We start from the raw sequence: 19,770 nt of genomic DNA on the forward strand, positions 1-19,770 counted from the left end.
GGACACTGGGGGGGTCTCTTCTCTTTCTATGGACGTTGCTGTGCAGATTATGCATGGCACTATCAAACTCAAGGCCCGGGGGCCAAATCTGGCCCGCCATGGCTCTTTATGCGGCCCTCTAAAGTCTTGAGGCCCACATAAATAAAACTTCAAGATAACTGCTGTGTGCTTAAATATTATTTTATAAGTCAAACTAAATCAGTTTCTTTTTGTATAGCGCCAAATTGCATCAGTGTGACAAGATGTTGAATATTAAAGTATTTTCAGAAGCACTAATCAAATAGTGAAAGCTATATAATTCACACAGTTTGTTAGTCTTATCAGTACACTCTGCCACAAAAGGCCCTTTGAGGAAATTCATCAGGCAGTGAACCAATAGCAATCAAGACAAGTATTGGTGCTTTTAGCAGTGTGAGCTGGTGCCATGCTGGTCAGCAGAGGCAGAGTGCTCTAACATTCGCTGTCAGATGGGTGTCCCTCGATTTTCCAAATAAATGCAAATTCTGCCATCCGTCTTCTCCTGAGATTTTAGCATCGCCTCAGGCCAAGGATCGGCTCAGCAGAAGAAGTACAGCAGCTTGTGTCCACCCCTCTTTTGAATGAGATGTCTTTGAAAACACTGAATAAACTGATTATGCAAAAGGAAAACATGACAAGAGTAAAAATGTATGAACTTTTTATTGATTAAGGACATATATATGTATGTATAATAGATATATGTAACAATATGTGGACTGGATTTGCACTATTCACAGGGACTAGGGGCCAAAAATAGCAAAAATCAGCTAATACTTGAGATCTCCTCTAACTGCCTATTGTAAAAGTTTAAACACCAAATAATAATAATAATATTGATTTAACACACACGGTTTGAGCCATCTTGCCGCTATCGCAAAAGCTAATATCTACCGTTTTCTTTATCTCCACTGTGCTGCTGTCTTCAAATGATTGTCGTCAGAACTGGAATCCATTTGGTAGAGCATCTGCGGAAACAGTGAAAAGGGAACATTTAAATTGGGTACGTTTCTGTTTCACGTAGCAACCCACATTCGCAAGTATTGTCTGGTTGACTCAAGAGCCTCAAGCTCATACCTGTCCCGGCCGACAGGTATGGACCGTACCCACAACGACCAACTCCTGCCATTTGATAACAAACAAAACATGAGTGCAAAACAATCAACACTGCAAGTTCAGAACTTTGCTGCATCTTTTTTTGTGTGCAATAGTTAGGTCAACAGAATCAAAATTGCGATCATTATTCGGCCCGGTTCCATACTCAAAGCCCACTGAACAACGGGGAGTTGAGCTATCGAGAGCCTGTTTACTTTCCGCCCACCTAATGCGCAGCAGAGCCACTTCAGGCTGAGCTGCGTCTCGAGGGGCATTGGTGACCGTTTGTTTTAGCCTGTTACCGTTCAATGAGGTGCGCTCCTTTCACATCAGCTTCAGCGTGAAGCCGATGAGTGAGGGTACAGCGACGCATCTTCTGCGCTGCACGTTTCCCTGCAAGAAAAGCAGCAGCACAGCATGAGATGTTTTCTCACATAATAAAAGAAAAAAAAATACTCATATTAGCTTGAGTTTTCAGATTACAACCAACAACTTGGATGTATTGTAGTGAGTCATAATATATTGAATGTAATATGGCATTGACTCGTTGAAATATTTATTTGACAGTGATAGTGATGCTGCAAAGGATTGTGGGGTGTTTAGGTAAAGTAGGGAAATGCATATAATATCAGTAAATATCAATTTATCTGCCATAGCTGCTGTAAATAATAATGGACATCAATATTGGAACAAATATAGTTTTTGTGACAGAGAAATAATTGTCATCATGTCACAATATATAGAAGGAGGGATAGGGTCGGCCATATTAGATTTAGCAAAAAATTGTTTCTTGCTTTTGCAACTGAGGGCCAGTAGCTGATAGTGTATTTTATGCTGCATTAGTGTCCACTTCAGTGGTCTGTGTGCATTTCTAACATAAAAATCCACAAAAAGCTTAACTATATGGCTTTTAGACAGCTGTCCACTGTAGTGACCACTATGCATGAAAGGGTTCGAAAATAAAACTAATTTTGAACGTCATTAAATAAAATCCACTATTTCGTCCAACCATTTTCTAACACCCTTATCCCTAAGAACTCCTGATCTGTATGCTGGAAAATTTCTTATTGTTTAGATTGTTTCGGGTTATTCTCCAATCATTGCAAAAAAAAAATAAAAATAAATAAATATTTCAGACATACTCAAATACACTGGCGGATTTCAAGTAATTTCCTCCATTTTAAAACCCACAGGGTGCGAAGAGGCCACTTCACTTCACTTGTCATATTTCTGTTCACATGGGTTTATAAATAGGAACATTTTCAGCAGCCTGGAGCTGCAAACAGCAGCTGGTCGATTCTGTTACTAACTTAGCAGGTGAAGCAGTGACATACGCAGCTTTAAATAAAGAATAAAAACATGACCAGCGTCAGAAAATAATTAAAGAATGAATAAATAAATACACTTAATCCCAGATTAAGCAACCTGTTGTTTACGAGTTTAGCAACAAATGTCCGATTTATAAAGACAATTCAACCAGAACTGCTGTATGTGGACGAACTTTAGCATGCAGCAACTTTAGCACAACTTTAGCATTAGTTACACCAATATAGGAAGAGTAAACAACTACATGTAAATCGCGCGGACTTATATTTCTCGGTGTTTCTAGTCGGTATTTACAGTCACGCCACGTTTTTTTTTTTTTTGAAGCGACGTGCCTATCGTGTTAGGCGTAAAAGTCTGCGCGAGTGGGAAGAAACCCCATAAAGTTAACTTTATTTTACCACCACGTTGACCTCGCTTACTCACCGCGACGTCATGTCACCCGCGTTTCACCCCCCTGCTGGTTACAGGGCAGAGTTTAAACTACGGGAGCCGGAAGCAACCAAACAGCTGCGACGACGTGCAAAGCCGAGCAGTGACGCCACACATCCGGTTTTCACTAATAAACTGCAAAAAAGTGTGATTATAACCATCCTCTTAATCCAGGACCTTAACGTTCATAAACTCCCCTTAAGAATTCTCTTTTAAAAAAAATTTATTAAAAAACTTGTAGGTATATGTTATCTGCTTAAAGCTGTAGTGATTGTTCTAGCGTATGTTACACCAATTTAGGCAAATTTTCCAATTTCTTATTAATTTAGCACAAACTATTCATCCAGCAGGACATGACCAACTTTGATTTATATTTTCCCTCATTTTCTTCTGTTTTTTGCATTATTACAATGCCATTTTTGCACTAGGTACTTTATAATTTAATAAAAATAAATGTTTATGTGATTAATCAGAAATTATAAAACAGATAAAGACATTTACTGCAGCATGAATGCGTAGATGTCATCAGGAATGGCTCAGCATCAAAACACATCGAGTACCTGTCACTGGTACTCGATGTGTTTTGACCATTCAGGTCTTCAAGTTCTGGTCCGCTCTGAGTCCCCGGAACCAGAACCAAACATGAAGATTCAGTTCCTCTAATGTGGAACAAACGCTCAGAAAACTGCAAAACAGCCAAAACACTGAGTTCCTTTAAACCACGGCTAAAACCCTGTTTACACCAGTCTTTGATCAACAGACTTCATGTGTGATTACTTGATGATGGACTTTGATAAAACGTCGTGTTTATTGCTTGTTTCATACATGAAGACTGCATGATGTTTTCATGATGCAAAGCACTTTGAACCGCTTTGCTGAAATGTGATGAATTTGACTTGAATAATTCTGAGAAAAATTCTATAACAGTAACAAGATTTCTTTTTAATGAGCAACATACAGTCCTGTGAAGTCAACCTTCCAAGAAAGAAGTTATAAAACAGTACGAGGAGCAGTTTTTTTTCTTCTTCTTCGTTTTCTTAAACTGCCTCATCATCTCTCGTTAAACATGAATCATGAGCTGGACGACGACGGCTCCGACAGCCTACGAAGGAGCTCCATCTGTTTCCGTTTGTCTTTGGCTCTGTTGATGGCCGTCTTGAACAAGCGGCAGTACAGCTCCAGGGCAACCGGAGTGTCGTCGTTCCCTGGAACTGGGTAGGTGATCAAGCGGGGGTTGCAGTTGGAGTCCACCACGCCGATGGTGGGAATGTTCATCTTGCTGGAGTCCTTGATGGCCACGTGCTGCTGGAACACGTTGTTCAGCGTGGACAGGAAGATGACGAGGTCGGGCAGGCGGACGCCGGGGGCGTACTGGACGTGAGCGTTGGTGAAGAGGCCCCCCTGCCAGTAGCGCGTGTGCGCGTACTCCCCGCACGCCTTGGCCGTGTTCTCCACCAGGTGGCAGAACTGGCGGCGACGGCTGATGAAGAGGATGATGCCGCCGGCATACGCGGTGTGAGCCGTGACGTTCAGGGCCCGCAGGAGGTGCTCCGCGGTCTTGTCCAGGTCGATGATGTCATAGTCCAAGCTGGAGTCGTACAGGTAAGGTTCCATGAGCCTAGAGGAAGGAGCGCATGTCAACATCATGAGAAAAACTGTTTTTATTTTTTTTGAAAGCTAATGCTAACTCTTAGCCATGTTTCCTGATTCCTGATGGAAATAATTAAGGATGAAGGTTTTTTTTTTTTGTTTTGTTTTTTTTTTGCTATGCTCTATACGTTTTAACAAGTTCCACTTGGTTTCAAATAATAAAAAAATAAACATTCTCTCATTTTGTACTGTTTAATTTTAATGTCATGTTAAAGAGGTTTTTTTTTTTTATTTACACAAACATATGTGCAATCTTTCAACCATGTGCTCCTTTTTATTTTTGTACACATCCACTCAGGTGTTGTGTACAAACAGCACTTTCTGGCTTTGTACAATCATTCTGGGAAGTTAAAAAATTGCTTTGGCTTTCAAAACAGGCATTTCTTCTTTACCAGAATTGCAAATGAACAGATTAGTTTCATGATCTGCACGGTTGCTGTGGTAACTAAAGGGCCATTTAATCCCACTGCTAAGGAGGAGCTTTGCACAGGTAAATTTCTTTTAAGCTATGAAACACAACAAAAAGAGCCTGTATCTTTTACTTAAGCATACTGTATGTTCTGTTGCTACTCCATATGTTCTCCAATAAGGAATTTTACAAATTTTAACAACATAAAAATGGACATAATGATGGACATTAGACTTGGCTCAACTAAATTCTTTGTGACACAATGACTACAAATCTTGTTTTCCAAGTAAGAACCTTTGAAGGTGTTGGTGTCAGGTCAGTAAGAAAGTTTTGGAGGTGTTTAAACCAAGGTTAAGTTTCATAGCAGTTATGCAAGTTTTGAAGACCTGATTGCAGACCAATCCATATTTAATAGAAAGAGTATGAGACATGGTGCAAAAAGACTTGAAATGAGAGCGCGCTGCAAAAAATGTAGAGTCCAAGTGTGAGATATTAAGACTATAAGTCATGCACCCTGCAAATCATGGAACAGTAGGGAAGCTGGTAATGTATTATAACAAGCATTACCCTTTAACAACAAGCCAATTTCATGCATAATGCTATGTGTCAGAGTCAGCATTGCTAAGAAGTTGTACAGAGCTAAACACTGGGAAATCCTGGAAGAAAAAAAAAGAGCAGAATCATTTTTAAGAGGATAACATACACCCTGTGTGAGTATTGAATGATTTAGAATGGCCTAAAACGTATTTCAACTGTAAATATTGGGAACAATTTTAGGCTCCAAGTTTGAGCTATTTTGAAGAACTTAAATGTTGTGCAAATTTGGTACAGAAATACCCCCAAAAGACTGGTAGCTCAAATACATATTTCTGCATTAACTTGCTTTAACATTAATACAACACAGATATTCCAACTGGTTTCTTCACCCCTAATATGTTTAAGTCAAAACATTAAACATATTCTAGTGAGGCTCATATTCAACATTAAAATCATACATTAAATCCTACAAACCTGTGCCTGCAGCCTTTCTTGTGTCCAAGATGCACTCTGGCGTCGAACAAGTCCTTCACAGTAAAAAGCTCCGACGGACGGAACAGGTCTTGTTTCTCTAGTGGCAGACCCAGCATTTCATCTGAAATGGTTAAAACGGGCTTTAGCTGCAGCTCAGGAATGATGTAAAGACACTGTTAGCAGATGGAAACTCACCTCTGACGGAGTCAGTTTGCGGTTCAGGTGATATAATAGAGGATGCAGTGGCAAGCTGATGCCCACTGCTGGGTAACTTAACTGTGGCACCCCGAAAATGGCGCAACCCCAACAGACCTGAACGTGAGGCACAAATGAAGGTTAAAGATTAATGCTTGGACATGAATAAGGGCCATTTAATGCCACAGGAGAAAGACTGGAAACTGACACGACAGAAGTAGCTGTACAGTTTCCTGTTCTGCCCTGTCGGACAACAGGAGAAACCACAGCGCAAAAAAAGATGGACGTGTTTCTAACTAGAAGGCTTTGGACACCAATATGAAGCTTTCTACACACAGTAAAGTACAGTTTTCACGTTCATACCTTTTGTAAGCGCCCGGGAAGCCATGCTTTACAGCAAACGAAGGTCAACAAAGTGCGCATGCGTGATTGTCGTTTATTGTGCCGTAAAGGGGACGTTTTGTCGCGTCACACCACGTAAAACTACAACTTCCACAGCGCTATTCTTTTGTTGAACGTCAAACATTTTGTCAGGAACAAACGACGAGACGTCACTAAAACTACCAATAGAACAAAGAATTACAAATAAATCATCACAAGCATGTCCTGAACATAGTACATTTAAATAAAAATACATTTAAATGATCAATTAATAAAAATAAACTGTTTCCAAACAAAACAAAAAAACAAGAACAAAATTATGAGCCATGACTAGCATCTGGAAAGATCACTAAAAGTAACGTAAAACTAAAACAAGCAAGAAATAAAGTTCCAAATAGCAAAAATAAGAATGTCAAGATAAAGTTAAAGAGAAGTGACTAAAATTAAATATTACAAATATTAAATAAAATGCATGTACAGGTATACCAGACATAGAACAAAAAACTCTTTAACAGGCACAAAACCAAAACAGGACACCATTTGCTATTAACTGAACCTTAACTCACTTTAAAAACTTGAAAAAAAGCAGTCTTTTTTTCCTACATGAAAGAAAAACTTGAACTTATGCATAAGATTGCCAGTGAACCTCCGTTAGCCACATGGAAACTTAAAATAGGTTTAACAATCAAGACCTGCTAACTTCAAACACAACATACAACAGGGAAAACCAAACGTTATCCTGTCAAATCAAGTCGCCTGCCTCCTTTCTCCTGCAAAGAAAAAACAGGAAAGACATTTTGGGGCATTTTCATAGACTCTGATCTTCACTGGAGAAACTGCTGCTGGTAAACTCACTGGAACGAACCGAAGCTTTCGTTTGACATGCTGCAGGGTTGCTGTATGCTCAGAAGAACAAGTGGGATGCCAATTCTCCTGAAAGCACGATTAAACACAACTCTTATTCTACGGATTTTGACGACAAATCACTCAAAAGTTGCATCTTTGGAGAACTTGTACCTTCATGCATTTCCTAACCAGAAACTTCCAGTTGGACACCTTGCTTCTTTCCTCTGATGTTAGAGCTATGCATGGACTTATAGAGAGGCCAGGATCTATTTCTCTGGACAGAGACCTGAATGAGGCAGAGCAGAACGTCATTCAAACCACAAACATCTTATTCCTTCAACATGTCATCTTTAATGGCTAATTAATCTGAATTAATTGGACCAAAACCTGATTATGTTCAGACTTGACTCTTTATTTCACACTTAAAAGATACAGCAAAAGTTGTCTTTTAATTCAAAGAATGAAAAAAAAAAGAAAAAGTTAAAAAATATTTACAAAAAAGGTCTGGCAATGCACAGCATGTTCAGTAATCATTCCATTTTTTTCAATAAACAAAAATAAATAGCTTTTTGTCACAAAGAAAATCTTTGATATGACAAAGAAATGGGCATATGACAGATCACATTCAGTAAGACAGAGCGGGTCGATGGCGAGGTTTCAGTGGAATCTGGAACCACAATCTTCATCGTAGCGGTTACAAACGTCAGACACTGTTAGTGGCGTTCCTCAGCAGCAGAGCTGTAAATGACTTTAAACGTACAGTTATACACAACAACATTTGATTGTTTCAAGACCTTAGTCATGTTGAAAGTATGCCTGGTATCAAGAAATTTTTTATCATTTCCATTTTGTGATGTCCCGTTACTCAGAGTGCCAGAGTGACTGCTGCTGCACACTGCCGGTCAGCTGGCAGAAGGAAGCTCGCTGCACATTCGTCTTGCTTACAAAAAAGACAAATGTGTCCGTTTTGAAATATTTCCAGTCGCAAAAACCAGACCCGCTGAAAAAAGGCTATGGATAACATTACCAAAACTGTAGTAACCAAGATGTAGCATGATTCTAGCAGCAGTCGAAGTAATCCTTTCTTTTCTGTTCACTATATAAGCGATTCAATCATGTTATAGACTTTTGTTTTACATTTTATTGAGCTCGTTTCACTCAAAGAGTGTTTTGTACCTGTAAGAAATAAAACCTGAACAGATCTTTAGAAGCAAAAGTATTTAAAGTTTTGAGTTTATGTGGCGATGATGATAAGATCGCTTGTGGCAGAGACAAGCAAATGACAAAATAGTCACAATAAAAATACAAAGAGGTGGTTTATTAACCTCACAAATATTTCATAACCCATTTATCTTGTATATTTTCAAATTAAAGTCAATCTGTTCAGGCCTTCAGTGTAGAAAAACCCACTTCTGTTTTGTTTGTTTTCCTCCACCAAAGCAGTTCTAATGCTAAACCAAAGCAGTTTCTACACATAGTTTTTAGAGTTAGTTTTCTACACTCAGTTTAAAAACCAGTTTGGTTTTTAAACCAGTATGTTTAAAAAAAAAAGCTCAGTTTCATGTCGTATTGTAACAAAAAATGTCTCTTACTAGATGTTTGTCCTTCCTTCTATTCTATTCTAACTTTCTGTAAAGGATCGAACTGAGAGAAATTCACATTTTTTTTCCATATTCAGCAAACAAATTTTTAAATATCAGCTGCTTGACTTCAACAATCTGTCACCGTGGATTTATGATTTGAGTTGTACCACACTGTACTATATTTTAGTGCTTTCTTCTGATTTTAGAACTCCATTTGCAACAAAAAGAAAGTTCAGTAAAATTAAATAAGTTAAAGTAAAAACGTAATTTATATTTTAGACGTGTGGCTCATAAGATTGTATTTTATGGGGTTAGGTATATCGAATGTTCCTATGATACAGGCATCCTATTTTGCTAGTGGAAATGGAAAAAAAAAATTGCTGTGAGGCAAGCGCTGGGAAAGTTTTGATGGGGAAAAAAAAATAAACAGTTGAAGAAACGTAGGGAAAAACAGTGAATTCTCTTCCTGGAACAGTTAGTCAAAGGCTATTTTTAAATCAACTCACAATGATTTACTGTAATAATAAATTTTTGCTCACTGGTCTGTTTTTCAACCCAGATTTTGTTTTATTTTGACTTGACAAAGAAAAAAAAAAAAACAAAACATTACATTTTATCCGCTGCATGTATGATGAATGAAAACAATAACATAATACACGGTTAATCTTGACTCTTCAATATGAAAGACTGATAGATCGCTCCAAAGATACTCATTTCATGTAATATTTTTTTTTTAAATCATTTTGCTACCCTGCATTCCCAAGTTGTAATATAAAAAACATCAGCCCCATTTTTTTCCTTTTTTTTTTTTTTTTTTTTTTTTTAAGTTATTATGACATTGTCTTGGTGTTGCAACTTCTTCTTGTTGTTGTACCAAAACTCAACTGTATTGCTTTTCAAAGGATTAAAGATATGAAATGATATTAGAGCACAAAAATGTATTGGTGCCACTGTGTTACACATTTTATATAAAAAAAGAGCATGTTTTGTTAAGATATATTAACAAGTATTCCCTTAGATTCTGTACATGAAGGAGCTTAAGAAATATATCAATTAGCAGGGCGACATTAGGAAGTTAACATATAGAACTATGATGCTGTTGAGGAATAGTGATCAAAGCAAATACTTACAACGCTGGAAAGCCCTGCATCTTATCTGGATCTCTCCTGCTGTCTGATTCACAATCTGACTCATCTATAAACTCTTCATCCTTTCTGTCTTGATCAGCTCCTTCATCACCAATCTTCGGGCTCTTTCCTTCTCTTTTTCGCTCTCTCAGCAAGTCTGCCTTTTCCTTTCCCTCACTCCTTTCCCTGCTTTGAACCTGGACATGGTTGGTCCTGTTAGTTTCCAGCTCTACAAACACACTCTTGTCCTTAGGCACATGCACCGTACTCGCCCGCCCTTCTTCCATAGAGAACTGGGACCTGTTGCCAGGCGTAAGGCTCTGTGTAAAGGTCATCTTTGAATGCTGCCTAGCAGCAGAGAAAAATTTCAAAACAGGGGGTCTAGCTGTGACATTTGCACCTGTCTCTGTAGAGGCAGAAAACGGCGCTCTGCTGCTCCTTGAAGAACACCAGACGGCAGCCGGAGTCTGTGATTTTAGGTCCCTATTTTCTGATGAAGTGTCTCGTCTCTCCGAAGAGGTGATGTGGAAAGTGGTCCGGCTTAGAGCCCTGGGGTCGGGAATTGGAAGCCCCAGGCTCTGGCGCCACTTAATTGACTCTGCAAGGGAACGAGCATAGTCGGGACTTGAAGCTGGTCGACCTCTTTCCGCCTGTTGGCTGCCATTGATTAGGCCATCTCTGGTAGTGTTGGGCCTCCTTTGCTGGGTTTTTGTCGCTCCTGCGCCATCGGCCGGCTCCAGAAGACTGGGACTGCAGGACTGGACCGAAGAGGCACATGACTGTGGGCTGGCAGACGAGCTTTCAGTATAGAACCTCTGTTGGGTCCCTACTTGAGATGCGCTGATGTGTTTTGGAGAAATCTCAGCCAGCTGAGTCTCCGATTTGAAGTCTTTAAGTGGAAATTGAATCTCTGAATCTTGAACCACAGGGGATCCGTTTATACACAAAGCTCCATCTTTATCTGTGTCTCCTGTGGAAACTTTGGCCTTCTCAGCCAGAAACCTTCTTATCTCTTGCTCAATGCTGTCATCGCTGTCTACTGAGCTGCTCTCATCATCCGTTTGATAAAGGGTTCCAACAGTTTGCAGTGACTTAGCATCTAGTCTTTCCCCTCCCACAATGTCTTCTTCTTCTTCCTTACATTTATCCATTTGCTTTTGTTGCGAGACATTATTTTTACTGAATCCACATTTGTCTTTTGCATCATCGTCGGCCCCGTGTACTTTTTTCAAAGCACTGCTCTTGGAGCCAGCCTCGTGTTTGAACTTTCTGTTGGGTAAAGCTTTCCCCATCAGTGGTTCTTCATCTTTGATGCACTTCCTGTGTTTCTTTTTCATCTCTTTGATCTTTTTCTTCGATTTCTTTTTTGTCTTTAGCAGGTCTTTGATCGCAGTGTCGAGGTCCTCGTCACTGTCAAGTGAACTGCTTTTGTCTCCGCTTTGGTCTACCTGGTGTACTGCTGTGCTTGGTTGGGGCTGACTTCTCTGCGGAAGTGTCAAGGCGTTAGATTCTCGTGCATGCTCAGTAGTTTCGTTACATTTGTCATCAGCTCCCAATATGTTCGCCACAGTCATGCTTTTCTCCTTCTGTTTTCTTTTCTGCGTCAAAGACAGCCTTTGTGATTTCAGTTGAATAGCAGTATCTTTCCCTTTTTCCTTCTCTGGATCAACACCACCAAGAGGCTCTTCCACAATGGGTGGCTGTTTGTGCATTTGGGCTTTTTGCTCAAGAAATTTCCTGATTTCTTGCTCAATCCCATCCTCACTGTCAATGGAACTGTCGTTGCTTTCTTCGTATCGGTGTTTGTCAGGAAGAGAGGACATTGTGGAAGGTTGAGCCGGAGCACACGTGCTGAGGGCAATGCCCTGATGGAAGGCTCCAGGCATTACGGTTTTGGAAATGTCCAGTATTGCTTCAGCACACATCAGTTCTGCTGTGGTGTTAACTTTGGAAGGAGCAGGAGCAGACTGCTTTTCAGCCTCTACTTTCAAAGAAGGTAGTCCATTTCCCTTGACCTTGGGGTTGAATGACAGTGAAGTCTTGGGTTTGGCAATAAATGGAGTTTGAGTCGGTTTCCCTGGTTTAACTTTTTTTCTCTTGAGTTTGTTTTTCTTCATGTCATCAGAGTTTATACTACCAGTGGCATGTACCGCTAACTTGATAGGGGCTTTCGGCTTGTAGAAAAGTTGCTTCTGGGGGCTATTCTCTTTCTGTTGCTCAAGTTGGTAGCTCCGGATAGCTTCTTCAATCCCATCATCGCTGGTGGAGTCAGAATCTTCTTGGAATGTTTGTGTATTAAAGGCTTCCCTTTTGCTCTGCTCATTTTTCTCTAACTGGTATCTTTGAATGGCTTCCTCGATGCCATCATCACTACTGGAATCACTCAGGTCTTCCTCTATCTTTGGCATTACTGGGTACGTTGGAGTACTGTTGAAGAACCTGATTGTTTCAGAAGGACTCCTCCATTGTTCTTCGGAACTGAGTAAGCTATTGGCTGAGCTTTTATCCACCCCAATATTTTCATCCTGCGAAGCCTTGTTCTTGATATACTTTTTTAAAGGTATAGCAGCTGCTGGAGTCTCTGATTTCATACTGACTGGGAACTTTCTACTGGATATGAAGGACGAGTTGCCTTCAGAGTTTTGCGTGGCAAACTCAAAGGGCGGTGGATTTTTTCTCGGAATTTTAGACGACTGATGGGTAGTGGAAGATGTACCAGCCTTACGTTTGTGACCATCCTTTTCTTTCAGGTACTCCATTATTGCCTCCTCAATTCCTCTGTCTACTGAATCGTCACTGTCAGAGTCACTGCTATCATGTTTTGTCGTGGAAGAAAAACAAACGTGTGGGTTTTCAGTGGGCCTTTTTGTTTTCAACTTGGCTCCCACATAGTTACCCACTGCAGTCTTGCACACTTGTGTATGGCGCTCCTGTCCTGATAGCATGTTTGCCTCGATCTCATCGCCCATCTCGAGTGAGGACTGGCTACTCCTGAGGCTCTCTATGATCATCTGGACCTTATTTGAGATTGGTGTGCCTCTGGTGGACAAGTCTGTGTCAGAGTCATTGAAGCAAACTGGAAGGCTATAGCCTCCAGGTGTTCCACATCGTCTCCATTCTGTTTCCGTCGCTGCGATAGGAGGTACATTCATCAAATACATTCTAGAGGAGTGTGGAGAGTTCCTCGATCATCATAGGGCAGCAGCCTCTGACAACAGTTACATGGTCCAGTCTGGGGGTGGAAGACAAAAACAGAAATGGTGTCAATAATAAATTGAGGAAAAAATGGCAAAAAAAAAAATTTGACCATAAATAAACTGAAGCATTCTCATGTCAAAGACCATTTTAGCTGCTAAATTATTGAATAAATAGACATGCGAGTTCAACGTAAAGACATTTCTTGTGGTTAGTGTTATTTAGGTTATTAAAACATCAAATTGATGCACAGCGCTACTATATCCACCTCAGGAATCCTGATCATTCATAATCAACTTCTTTGAAAAAATACTTCTATAGACACGTGGTCTGTGGATGCTGACATTAGTGTTGGGGATGCCTGCGCTTGCAGCAACATATTTTGCACTGACTTTGGTATTTTAGGCAAGATAAGCTTCTGTGATAGGCTAACTCCGTTTTGCACAACAATACTCATTTCCACCATCTCATATGAGTTTTTTTTTTAGCAAAAAGTACTGTCTTGGTCAACAGGTCTCCATCTCAATAATTTATAATATTTGCTTTATTTAATTGTGGAAAGCACTGTATAAAAAAGATGCACTGATGAACATGATCGAACTTAACCAGCCAATGATAGTGATCTCTACTCGTCAGAACCAAATTTACTGTGAAACAGGAGATGATTAAGTCGAGCTGTATCGTTTATCACGCAAAGAAAAACTTACTTCAGCTTACAAAAAAGTGACAGCACACACCCGGCCGCGGCTAACGTAGAAAGCTGCACTATGGCTGCAGGCTCGGCTGATTTTTATTGTTACTCCTCACTTGTGTTTCAGTGGCTTCGTTTAACCTGGAGACCAGTCAGACAAGTTAGGGGCAACGTCTGGCAAAATAACTTGTGGTGTGTGATCCCTGGTACACAGCATAATGGTATGCATGCACACTAATACAATCTAATGTGTGTATTAAGTGCAAAAACACCTCTTCTTTCGATTACACATATGATTAGCATGTTTTAAAAGCAATGGTTGTTTTTTTTCCTGTCTTTTTTTCCATGAGGTTGTGTCTAAAGTTTATTAAGTAACTCTCTCGGCATACTAATTAAGTACAAATGCAGATTTGTTGATTTTGGAGAACAGTTAGTGTGAGAGGAGCCAAGGTGTTTGGCTTGGGTGGTCATATACACAGAAGCCGACAAATATTTGTATAGAAAATTAAGCTTGGAGGTGGTACGCCACCAACGATCTTCAGGTGTCAAACACAGAACAGAGCATGTAAAGCTTTTCTGGTCGAAACATCTGTCTAACAGAAAAGTGGGGCTATGTAAAATTTTCATAAAATATTGTTTTTATACTGCTTTACTTTTAGTTAGCTACTTCATTTGACCAGAGAAATAATTTACAAGCTACACTATGAGAATACATTTCGCACAGGAACATCATCAGTGTTGCACAGCCTGCAAAGTTCTTTTTAAAAAATTTCTAATTGGTTTACTTAATGTGAACATGGTGTCAGTTTACAGGTTCATAAAATAGCATTATTATTATAACCATTCACTGTTTTTCTAATGTGCAAATAACACTCTTGATGTTATTTGCACATCTAACATACTTTTTCTGCATGTTTTGTTTTTGCATGTCTTGTAAATAGTCTGTCATGCACAGATCTACAGACATGTTTTGTATATATCATTTATTTATTTAACTCATTTGCACATTTCTTTGAGTCAGAGTACACCATCTTTATTCTCTGCACAGTATTTTGGCATGCTATAAATTTGCCCTTAGTATGTCACTCTTATTTCTGTTTTTTAGTGTGTAAATCTGCATGCGCTGACTTACAGATTTCTGAATTCCCCCTGAGGAACAATAAAGTTTACTTCAGTTTTGTTATATTCTATTCTGTCCTATAAACCTTAACGTAATTTTTGAGTCAAGAGTCCTCTTCTTAGACAAGCAGCTCGTTTCAGTCTCTGGGTCCAACTAATGCAGATTCCTAAACATAAAGTGAATTAACTACAAGAGCTAAGAAATAAGCCACCCATAAGCTTTTAATAGAACTTCACCTAAAAATCTTGAACTGTCCCTTTTAAGATAAACGACAACGTGACACAGTCTTAAAATTACACAAAAGGCGACAAGATGATCTTTTTTTAACATCACGCATATCAGATCTAAACTTGTAATCCAGAACTTTCTGTTTTGCTTGTGTGTAAATGTAGATAGTGGCCCGTTACTTTTAGCACAAAGACCAAAGCGGATTGTAAAATTACACGCGATGAAGAAAATGGAGAGGGAGGTCAACAAAGCCTCCAAAACCCAATGGCAGAGAACTGCAGCAAAGACTGAAATTGTGGGAGCTGCCAAGTCTCCATAACAATCATTAGATGTTATATATTTGCAAACTAGTTTTTTGGGGGGGTCTGTATGTCAGAATAAATCATTTCCTGTCCCACTATCACAAGAATAACAGTTACATTTAGCTAAACTCTACAAATTTCAATTTCAATCAGCATTTTAAGCAACACACACATTGTTTTGGCTGAACAGTTTGAATATGAAGGAAAACATCACAAGCACATAAGTATAGTAGAGGTTCTGTGATCCTGTGGGCCTGTTTCTCTTTCACCATCCAAAGGACCAGATTTGAAATATCAAGCTAAAAAAAGCTGGATGACTTCACCAGAAAACTAAATAACAAGTCGACAGTGTGGTTTTAAGCAGTATATTGGTTGGAAACAAAAATAAATAAAAAAGAACACAAAGAATGCTTCAGCAGACACGAAATTAGTCATCGTGTTAGTCTTGCTGCAACTCCACAGATAAATGTTAGAAAAGAAACAATACAATCAATGAGTATCATTCGACATTTTTGTATTTTTCATTTTTGTGTGTGTGTGTGGATCAGTCAGACATCTGCCCCCGCTGTGCCGAAAGCTCCAGTCTGTCCTCCCCGGCGGTAAAGCCTCCCTTCCGGTTCGGTTTGCACAGACAACCCGGGTGACTTGTCCGAAGAGCAAAGCCAACAAGCAGAACTGCATCACCACACCACCCCAAGCGATGATCACAAACTGCTGAAACCGAACCAGCGTAGCGTGAAAACAGCGACACGAAACCACAGCTGGTGTCCAAAGACGCCCAGCTGAAAACTGGCGAGAAGCGCATTTACCGAGTTTTAAAAACGTCACATCGCAGCGTGCCAACTTTGTCTGCTTTATTACAAAGAAAGTTTTAAAAGGACACCCGCCGACGTCAGGCAGGCAGCTGTTTTGATCGCCTAGCCAAACATGTCGCTGCGTCTGTTTTGCCTCCCGATCCCATCCCGGTGCTGCTCCGTAGCAGCACCGGCTGCCCCCGTAAACCTCTAGCGGCGCGGACCGCTTCAATGCCCGGCGTGCGTACGTAGGAGACTCCGCAGAGCAACCATGTTTCCTCGCACCGGCCACGGTTGTCAAAACCCACGCTGCTCCCTCCGTGTCGCCTCTGGTCGTGAGCGGAGGTCGTCAACGCGTTTCAGTAAAGGCGGCGGGAGTTTTTTTTGGTTGAATTAGAAAGACTAGGATGGTGTGAAACAGCGGAGCGATAGGCGAGGTGAGTCGGCGACTTGAAAGACACAAGCGGGCCTCCCGGCTGCTGCAGCCCCGGCATTTTCTCCGGAGAAGAAAGCCTTTGTACACAGTCGCGGTTCACCGTCCTGTGCTCGACTGTTTCACACGAAATACCCGACATACATGTCGGTACACACGCTCGACCCACCTGAATGTGGCTCAGTAGGAGAAACGAGTGCGTTTCGTCGTGCCGCTGGTGGAGATATTTCGGTGTCCGTCAGCGGCTCGCTCTCGCTGTCGATCCGCCTCCTCCGCTCCGACTACCGGGCAGACAAGCTTCCTCTAACCCTCAGCCCAACCAACCATAGACCCATTCAAATATGACATCGACCGACCGACCCGGAAAACATTTAACTAGTATTTTCAAGCGAGTACATTATTCCCCCCCTCCCAAAAAATAAATAAAATACATCTAAATGAATGTATTTATTTTTAAAAGGGTTTGACTAACCATTAGTAGCAGCGTATTATTTTAGTTAGGTCAGAAGTTAAAAACTAATGTGAAAAGTCGAGCATTAATCTGTTTTTATGGGTTAAAATAAATTTCTTTAGAGGTGTAGTTGATTTACAGACTTCTTGTAACTAATAGAAAACATAAAACTTTATCTCCTGAGCCAACTCCCAGTTAAGTTCATTACTGATATCAACTGTACAGTTTTAACTGGCGCATTTTACAGTGCAAGATAATTAAATGCACTGTTCCCTGCACGATTCCTGCACTGATTTTTCCCCCCTTATACTATTTCACCAGTAAAACACTGTCATTTGCATTTTTGTCTCAAAGTGCAAATGCTATGATTAAAACTTTTTTTTTTTTTTTTGCCAAAAATATAAATAATTGCTAACATAAATAAGTTTGTTTTATTACTTTCTTGTTTTGTGATGAGATTATTCACATTTGAAACCAGATTTGGGTTCTCAGAAACTTAGAATTCTTTGCAAGATAATAAAAATATATATAAATACAAAAATGTTCGGAATTACACTAAAGGGAAAGAATGATTACTCGACATGTAACAGATAGTCGTTGACAGTCACTGATATATGAGTTCCCAGCTGCCGTATTAAGGATAATAGAAAGTTGAGTGGAAAGACAAAGTCCAGTGGAAAATCACGGCAGTCAAAGGAATGATTTTAGCCTTGAGAATAGTCTCACACAGCCCAAAGTCACTGGGTAATCACCACACCACATTTGTGCAGCTATGCCACAGGAGCCCAAACAATATATATTTTTTCAGTAGGATAACCACTTTGTATTAAATATGCTTTTCCATGTGATATCATAATTTTCTGAGAACCTAGATTTGAGGTATTTCTTAACTGTAAGCCATAATTACGACAATACTGACAATACTTTGCTCTTTTCTTATTGACAAATATGACATGTCAGTTAAAGATGCACCGATACATACATTTGGGCCAATATCAATCTTGATATTCAGTTATGATCCATAACTGAAATTTATGAATGTTTTGTATTTATACTGTCTCAAAATCATGAGGAAATAATCAACCCCTGCCTCCCCCAACACTCTGGCTCTCAAAACATGCTGGAACAGCAACAAAATGGCAAAAATTACTTATTGATATCAATCTAGTTTTACTTACGGGGCTGATACTGGCGTGTTAAAAATGCTTAACAATGACAGATGGAGATATAGTGTCACTTTTTGAATTGCATGACTGAAAGAATCGACTTTTCCATTCTCATTTATCAAGATGCACATGTTGTTTTTCATGTGTAAGACAACATGTTATGGCTGGTTTTGCATTTTTTTTTCTCTGTTAGTTGCAGTGGCGTTCCCAAAACATTTTCAAAGGAGGCCCAGTTTTATTTAACTGATCAGAGTTTGATAAAGTTTTTACAGTGATCAGCCACATTACAAAGTTGTCAGAGAATAAACGAGCATTCAGGGAAATGCAACTTCACTTGAAAGTTGTTGACAGCTGCATAGTCCACAGTCTTGTGTTGAGCATTCAAGAACCAAAAGAAAGAGTTAAAAATTCTCGAACCAACACAAACACAATCTGTTTCAAATGCATACTCATTTTCATATATGTGCCAATTTTAACTTTGCTTTTGCAGAACTTGGTTTGCATTGCTTATTCATGCAGAACAGCAGCAGACTCACTCGGTGCAACTAAAAGCACAAAACCGTTTTTCAATTAATGTTAAATGGCTGATATTCTACAAATGTCAGTTTGTTTGACATTATATGCTTTTCTAAAAAAATAGTCTTAATAGTCGTGTGATCTAAAAACATGTTGCAATTAGTGTTTACAACATAAGCAGTCAGTAAATAAGTAGGTTCTTATAAAACCAAATTGAAAGGCTTAAAGTCCCAGAAAGCACATTTGCACAGAAGATCTTCATGTAAATGATATTACAATTTACCCACAATGCAGTAAAAGCCTCTCCTGCTGTGCACCCCTTGCCTATCAATACGAAAACATGCAAAAATATGTATGTTTTTGCTGTGTGAAACTAACTGGTAAAATAGTTGCGAAGGGACTCCACACAGATTTTACCTGAGATCTTCATTGTCATTTAACCACAGTGTTGCCTGTTATGATAAACGTATGGCAATACCAAAGTGAGGCTTTCACCAATCTATTCGCGGTAGAACGGGATCACATTCTGTGGAAAAAAATCCTTCTCTGAATTAGAGAAGGATTTTTTAAAATTAAACTGCTGCAGATTGTAAATCTTAAAAACCGATAGTAGTCATGAGATTCTTATTATTATTTTTTTTTTGTCCAAACTATGCTTCCACTGTTGCTTCCATGAAATGACTTAATCTCCTTTTTTTTTTTTTTTTTAGTTCAATACATGATTGTATGCAAATATAGCGCATGGTTACCAGCGTAGGAGAATTACCTAAACTACTTGGTAGAGCAGCCTTTATATTGTCTGGTAAG

The 19,770-nt window shown here is 39.6% G+C and overlaps 2 protein-coding genes and 1 long non-coding RNA gene across 4 annotated transcripts; all 3 read right to left on the reverse strand.

The window, feature by feature from the left end:
- Window positions 1–659: 659 nt before the first annotated feature.
- On the reverse strand, window positions 660–2,929 carry LOC129374274 (uncharacterized). Its single transcript, XR_008607480.1, has 4 exons — window positions 2,860–2,929; window positions 1,413–1,503; window positions 1,093–1,137; window positions 660–983 (listed from the first exon to the last, which is right to left on the reverse strand). It is a non-coding gene; the product is annotated as an uncharacterized LOC129374274 (long non-coding RNA).
- A 708-nt stretch (window positions 2,930–3,637) lies between these two features.
- Window positions 3,638–6,626, reverse strand: mrps2 (mitochondrial ribosomal protein S2). Its single transcript, XM_055052595.1, has 4 exons — window positions 6,494–6,626; window positions 6,131–6,247; window positions 5,936–6,056; window positions 3,638–4,483 (listed from the first exon to the last, which is right to left on the reverse strand). The coding sequence occupies exons 1-4, from the start codon at window positions 6,516–6,518 to the stop codon at window positions 3,937–3,939; spliced, it is 810 nt and encodes a 269-aa protein (XP_054908570.1). The 5' UTR covers window positions 6,519–6,626; the 3' UTR covers window positions 3,638–3,936.
- Window positions 6,627–6,902: 276 nt separating this feature from the next.
- Window positions 6,903–17,122, reverse strand: ppp1r26 (protein phosphatase 1, regulatory subunit 26). 2 transcript variants are annotated; one of them, XM_055052594.1, is made up of 5 exons: window positions 17,000–17,122; window positions 10,071–13,299; window positions 7,529–7,643; window positions 7,367–7,444; window positions 6,907–7,281 (listed from the first exon to the last, which is right to left on the reverse strand). In XM_055052594.1, exons 2-5 carry the CDS (start codon window positions 13,226–13,228, stop codon window positions 7,246–7,248), a joined length of 3,387 nt encoding a protein of 1,128 aa, XP_054908569.1. In that variant the 5' UTR covers window positions 13,229–13,299; window positions 17,000–17,122; the 3' UTR covers window positions 6,907–7,245. The 2 variants fall into 2 exon arrangements, with proteins under 2 accessions (XP_054908568.1, XP_054908569.1); XM_055052593.1 differs by having other exon boundaries at window positions 6,903–7,444.
- Window positions 17,123–19,770: the final 2,648 nt, after the last annotated feature.

Source organism: Poeciliopsis prolifica, unplaced genomic scaffold (genome assembly GCF_027474105.1).
Source record: "Poeciliopsis prolifica strain line A6 unplaced genomic scaffold, Auburn_PproV2 SCAFFOLD035, whole genome shotgun sequence".
Classification (NCBI taxonomy): domain Eukaryota; kingdom Metazoa; phylum Chordata; class Actinopteri; order Cyprinodontiformes; family Poeciliidae; genus Poeciliopsis; species Poeciliopsis prolifica.

What these genes read in the sequence shown, in the direction of transcription:
- mrps2 (XM_055052595.1), bottom strand. Translation starts at nt 6,518, where the DNA reads ATGGCTTCCCGGGCGCTTACAAAAG. An exon ending in TTCCCGGGCGCTTACAAAAG is followed by an intron (nt 6,248 to 6,493) that starts GTATGAACGTGA and finishes CCTCACGTTCAG; the next exon opens with GTCTGTTGGGGTTGCGCCAT. An exon ending in AAGAAAGGCTGCAGGCACAG is followed by an intron (nt 4,484 to 5,935) that starts GTTTGTAGGATT and finishes TCCTTCCTCTAG; the next exon opens with GCTCATGGAACCTTACCTGT.
- ppp1r26 (XM_055052593.1), bottom strand. Translation starts at nt 13,228, where the DNA reads ATGTATTTGATGAATGTACCTCCTATCGCAGCGACGGAAACAGAATGG. An exon ending in ATGCAGGGCTTTCCAGCGTT is followed by an intron (nt 7,644 to 10,070) that starts GTAAGTATTTGC and finishes TGCCTCATTCAG; the next exon opens with GTCTCTGTCCAGAGAAATAG. An exon ending in TGGTTAGGAAATGCATGAAG is followed by an intron (nt 7,445 to 7,528) that starts GTACAAGTTCTC and finishes TCGTGCTTTCAG; the next exon opens with GAGAATTGGCATCCCACTTG.